Here is a 6,352-nt window from a genome sequence, read left to right as displayed (position 1 = left end):
TTTTTCAATCAATTTGGGGGAAGGCCTAAAGACCAAAACAATATCATCAACGCTTCTAAAACATGAATATATTCATAAATCCAAAACCCTTTTCTTAAAAAATATGATTTCTATGCCCACAAGATTTTAGGAAATCCCCACGTATCTTAACCTCAGTAGATGATAGATGATTCTCGAAGCTTAAGATTGAGGATTACAAATCCTCAATCGCTTTCGAAAACCCACGGTTGAATCTAGATCTATTTGGATTTTTAGTTTGAAACCCTTGGGAGTGTTCTTGGATGAATTTGATGAAAGTGAGTGTATTATGGTGTATTTGGACTTAAATCCCGTGTTTAAGTTGATAAGGGGTTGGAAAATACCAAAAACACCCTTAAAAATTCAGGGCAAAAATTGAAATTGGCCCAAGACGATCCCAAAGGCGCTGCCCTAGGTTAAGAACCACGATGGCCAAGGCTCACCTCGGCTATCTCCTTGCTTACTCCCGGGTGAGGTGATCAGCGAGGCGCCATGGGCTAATCACCCCGGATCACTGTTTCGTCAATGCAAACTTGTCCTTAAGCTCGTCTAAAATTTTGAAACTCGCTCGAGACGTACTGTTAGCTTTCCCCCTTGTAAAGCAACAAAACTTTCAAGAAGCGGAGGTCGGGAAGGTCGAAAATAAAATCACTCAAGATTGAAAGCTAAAATGAGGCTAAGTCTCTTTAACGTTTATAAAAATTTTCAACTCTTTCCAATTCTTCTACTAGAGGCTAACACACGCACGAATGTTATGGGGTGTTACAGATAAAGCATGCGACGCATGCTCTGCTATGCACACCTGCGAATTTCTGCATTTTAACTTGTCTCATTAAGGGTAAATATGGTATTTTCCACACCCTTTTCCTCTTAAACATGAAATCAATACTCCAAAACACCATTCCATTGACATTTTCATCAAATTATCTCAAGAACTCTTATTAGGTTTTCAGCCTAAAAATCAAAATATCTTAAGATTCAACCATAACCTTTCCATAATTTTTCCATATTTGGATTCCCCGTTGCGAGGGCTTGAAGGGAAACCCAATAATTTCACGAATATCACTCCGAAGTTAAGAGTCCATCCAAAAGCTTCAAGTTTAAGGTATGTGGGGTTTGATAAAGAACACTCTTTTGTTCTTGTGACCAAAAGCTTTAGTTTTTCTTAAATGGTTGCGTTATTTCAAGATGAATCCATATTATTTTTTCTTTGTTCCAAGTTTATGAGATTATAGAATTGTTCAAGTTTTGAATTTGCATGGTTATCTTGTTTTAGTATGATCTAAGTTGAGAGTTCATGATATAAATTGCATGTTCCTAAATTGATAATATAATTTCAAGAATTTTCAAGATTTGTTGTCATGAATTGATCCTTATTGTGAAATCATTAGTCTTAGAGAATGAGTTATTGATATTCTTTAAATTATTTCAAGAAGTGTACCTAAATTCCATTGTCATTGAAGTTCTAAAGTTTATTCATAATTAGTCTACCAAGATTTCAAGAAAAGAATTGAGTTTTGATCCTAAAGCTAAGAAAGAAATCCACGTCATTTTGTTTGAGATAAAAGGGGAAGCATATTGGCTCCCATAATATATTGTTGAACTGTTTAAGGTGGATTTTCTTAAAGTTCTTAGCTAAGTAAGGGAATAGTATTTAGCACTGAGTTGGTCTTGATTCCGAGGTCTCATGCCCTAAAACTACGTGCCACTGTAGGTTTATGATTTACCCCAAGTGGATTAAGCTAGTGATCACTATAAAGTTAAGGTTCTACTCCGATGGAAAGGATAAAACAACTCTCCCTAATATGGGAAATACGTTGGACTCCATGTATTTCACATGGTTTATGTCGGTTAGAAGAAAATCCCAAAGAAGATCCCTACTCTTTAAATAGTTTATAGATTTAAAGTCTTAGCATATATTTTGAAAGTTAATATCTTAAGATTCCCAAAGTTATCTACTCCCAAGTGTCCCAAAGTCTCTTAAGTTTTTTTCGAGTCTTAAGTTGTAAAGTTCCTAAAGTACCAAGTTCTTGAGTTTTAAAGAAGTCTTACCCTCCTATGTCTAAAAGCATGAGTTTTGAAAGTATAAGTATTTCGAAAGCTATGATTCTAAGTTTTGCATGTGTCATGATGTTTAAGTCTTAAAAAAGTTACTCGTCCTCACAAGGTTAAAGCATGTGTCCTGAAAGTTGATATTTTGAGGTTTCATCTAGTTTACGAATTTGAGAACAAAGAAAGAATACAGATTTTGAATAAAGTGAAATAACACATGTGATTTATATTATATTTTCATATCCACAAATTATGATGATTTTATTCAAGCTATGTGAGTCATCTACTATAGCATGCATGTTTTCAATAAAGATTTATGATGTTGATTACTTGATTTCATACATACCCATATGCTTAGTACTTTCCCAAGTTACTGATCCACATACTTTTCTGTGTGCTACATTTCCTCGTAATGTAGGTTCAGGTGCTCAGTCCCAACAACGTCAGTGATCCCGAGTACCCTTATCTACATCTCCACAGTAGTGAGTCCTCATGGTTCAAGGACCTATTATCTTCAGACATTCAATTTATTAGTAGCTGATTTATTTCCTTTCATTTGAGTATGAGTCAGTTGGGGATCTTTCCCAATGGCTCTCTAGTTCACTTGAGTGGTAGAGACTTTGTCAGACTAGTTTACCAGGTTATTAGTCTGTTGAGATTTCCAGTATTATGACTGATCGAACAAAGTATTTTCCTCGTATTTTTTATGATTTTGATATGGCAGTACCAGTGGTTGTTTTACTCATCTTTAAGTAAGATTTATATGCAGTAGCAGGCTCAAAGGGTTAGCTTGGGGCTACTTGTAGCCTTAAGCACTGCGTGATGTTTCAGGACCTATTTCTGGGGCATTACATACTTGGTATCAAAGCCTAAGATTTAAGGAATTCTAGGGAGTCTGATAAGCCGCGTTAAGTAGAGTCTTGATCATCAGTGTGTAGCACACCACATCTATGAGTAAGAGGCTATGAAACATTTTAGAAAAAGTCATTTCTTTCTTTCAGAGTTTATAGTGCTTAAAGTTGACTCTGTCTCAGCTATCAATTCATACTCTTTTATTTCAAAAAATGCCTCCTCATTGAGTCAGTAGAAATAACAATGATCAGAAACCTCAGCCTGTTGATCCCTTAAATGAAAATGTGTCCCATGCTGAGTTTCAGGTAGCTTTTCAGACGCTAGCCCAAGAGGTCACCGCAAATGTTCAGGACAACCAGGCCGTAAATCCACACCAACAGGGAGGTGATTTAGCTGCTGCAAGAATTCGTGATTTCATGAGGATGAATCCGCCAAAGTTTTATGGGTCTAAGGACGGTGAGAACCCACAGTTATATCTTAAGGAGGTGAGGAAGATTACGTAGGTGATGCATGTATCTAAGAAAGAAAGTGTGGAGTTGGTGTCTTACAGGTTGAAAGATATTACGTATGACTGGGTTGTTGCTTTGAGGAAGAATAGAGGGGAAGATGATGCTCCCGTTACTTGGCAAGTATTCCAAGATGCATTCTTGGATAAGTTCTTTCTGTTATAGCTGAGGGAGGAAAAAATAGAGGAGTTTATGAACTTAAGGCAGGGCTCCATGACTGTTAAGGAGTACTATTTGAAGTTCAACTAGTTAGACAAATATGGTCTTGACTTGATTGCTAATACCCTCTCTAGTATGAGCAAGTTCTTGATAGGTGTTTCTTGTTTGGTGTTGAAAGAGTGTAGGACTTCTATGTTAAACAGGGATATGAACCTGCCTAGATTGATGATTCATGCACAGTAGATAGAGGTGGATAGGATAAGGGAAAGAGATAGAGTGAGGGGGAACAAGAGAGCTAGATTCGAGCAGCATGAGTATGGTCAGACTAGGTCACATGAAGGGAACTGCCCTCATTTTTAGAGTTGTTCATCCATGCTACCACATTCATCCGCTAGTGCCCCTGCACCCAGAAATAGGCAGGAGCAAAGGAACAGACCTTCTATGTCCAGGTCGCAGAACAGCGTAAGTAACAAGCCTAATTTTCTTCCTTGTTCTAAGTATGGCAGGACCCATCCAGGTGAGTGTTTGGTTGAGTAGAGAGGTTTTTTCAGTTGTGGAAAGATAGGCCACAGACTTAGTGAGTGCCCATATGCAAGGCAGGGGAGCAGAGATAATCGATCTCAGGCACAGGCCACTAGTACACCAACTTCCGCAGCCCGTCCTGTTCCTCCACAGGGTGCTTCTTCTAGCACTGTTGATGGTCAGCGCCAGAATAGATTCTGTGACTTAATTTCCCACCAAGAGAAGAAGGATTCTCCCGACATTATTACTGCTATGCTTCTTGTATTTCACTTTGATGTCTATGTGTTGCTGAAACCTAGGTCAAGTTTTTCTTATGTGACCCCACTTGTGGCTATGAACTTTAAGGTAAGTCCCGAAAGGATTTATAAGCCTTTCCTAGTATCTACTCCAGTAGGGGAGTCTATTGTTGCTAAGAAAGTGTAATAGAATTGTCCTATTATAGTACTTCATAGAGTCATACTTGCTTAATTGATAGAGTTGGATATGGTGGATTTTGATGTTTTTTTGGGTATGGACTGACTTCACTCTTCTTACACATCTATAGACTGTCGTACCTATGTAGTCAAGTTTTAGTGTCCTAATGAAGCCATTTTCAAGTGCTCCGAGAGTTCAGTATCTTCCAAAAGTCATGTTATCTCCTATCTCAAGTCCAAAAAGCTTATATCCAAAGGTTGCATCTATCACCTAGTTAGAGTTAAAGACACTAAGTTTGAGACCTCCACTATTCAGTCTATTAACATAGTCAATGTGTTTCCTGATATTTTTCTGGAAATCTCCTAGGGGTACCTCCCGATAGAGAGATAAAATTCAGGATCAATCTTTTTCCCGACACTCAGCCTATTTCTATTCCTCCCTACCGTATGGAACCCACATAGCTTAAGGAGTTGAAAGAGCAACTCAAAGATCTTTTAGACAAAGGTTTTATATGGCCCAGTGTATCTCCTTGGGGCACACCTATCCTACTCATGCGAAAGAAGGATGGTTCTTTACGTATGTGCATTGACTAGCATCAGCTTAATAAGGGCACAGTCAAGAGTAAGTATCCTCTTTCGAGAATTGATAACCTATTTGATCAGTTGCAAGGTGTAAGTTATTTCTCTAAGATAGACCTTAGATTCGGCTATCACCAACTCAAAGTAAGGAAGTGTAACATCCTGAAGACAGCCTTTCGAACCCGTTATGGTCACTTCGAGATTCTAGTCATGTCTTTTAGGATAGCCAATGACCCAGTAGCCTTCATGAACCTCATGAATCGATTGTTCAAGCAGTATCTTGACATGTTTGTCATTTTTTTCATAGATGACATCCTTGTGTATTCCCGAAGTGAGGGAGACCATGCAGATCATCTTAGAATTGTCTTGCAGACTCTTAGAGAGCATAAGTTGTTCGCCAAATTTAGCAAGTGTGAGTTTTGACTAAGGTCCATAGCTTTTCTGGGTCATATTATTTCAGCCGAGGGTATTAGAGTTGATCCCCAAAAGACAGAAGCTGTAAAAACTTGTCCTAGACCTATTTCTCCATCTAAAATTAGGGGTTTCTTGGGTCTAGCTGGCTATTACCATCGTTTTATTTTAGATTTCTCTTCTATTGCGTCTCCTATGACTCGGTTGACCCAAAAGAAAGTTAAGTTCATGTGGTCAGGTTCCTGTGAGAAGAGTTTTCAGGAGTTGAAGACTCGACTCACCTCAGCCCCTGTGTTGACTTTGCCTGATGGTGTATGTTCAACTATAGTTACAAAATTAAGTTTAAAAGATATAATCCAAAGGATGAATATAATAAGTGGACACCAAAACAAATAATTAATTACAACTTTTTGGATTTAGACTGTGTAAAAGACACAAATAAAACAATACAACTATGGGTAGGATATATGTCAAAACAATTATTAGATAATAAAATATATACAAAAAACACACCAGAATATATAGAAAAGACATTACTAGGAACAGTAAAAGTATGGTTTTTAAACCTAGCCGAAGCAAGTAAAAACGTATTAAGATCTGATAACAAAACAGAAGGAACATTAACAACTACTAAAATACTACCAACAAAAATATTGAAAAAATATGAAATAGCTATAAGAGATGAATTTAGCAGTATGACAACAGAAGAAGAAGAGCAAAATAAAGAAAAACATATAAATAAAAATTTAATGTTAAAACTAGCAATATGTAATATGTGTTATATAGATGAGTATACGTGCGCATTTAAAGAATATTATTATAAAGGAAGAATATTATTAT

The 6,352-nt window shown here is 37.2% G+C and overlaps 1 protein-coding gene across 1 annotated transcript in view; it reads left to right on the top strand.

Annotated features, from left to right (window-relative positions):
- Window positions 1-4,454, top strand: part of LOC124893711 — a gene marked incomplete at its 3' end in the record, with an annotated part of 22,234 nt that extends 17,780 nt beyond the window's left edge. The window contains exons 4-6 of the mRNA XM_047404603.1: window positions 3,228-3,306; window positions 3,473-3,547; window positions 4,139-4,454. Coding sequence (XP_047260559.1) covers window positions 3,228-3,306; window positions 3,473-3,547; window positions 4,139-4,454 — 470 coding nt within the window. The remainder of the gene's footprint in view (window positions 1-3,227; window positions 3,307-3,472; window positions 3,548-4,138) is intronic.
- Between the last annotated feature and the right edge of the window lie 1,898 nt (window positions 4,455-6,352).

Source organism: Capsicum annuum, unplaced genomic scaffold (genome assembly GCF_002878395.1).
Source record: "Capsicum annuum cultivar UCD-10X-F1 unplaced genomic scaffold, UCD10Xv1.1 ctg64109, whole genome shotgun sequence".
In the NCBI taxonomy this organism is placed as follows: domain Eukaryota; kingdom Viridiplantae; phylum Streptophyta; class Magnoliopsida; order Solanales; family Solanaceae; genus Capsicum; species Capsicum annuum.
This window is presented reverse-complemented; position numbering and strand designations above follow the sequence as displayed.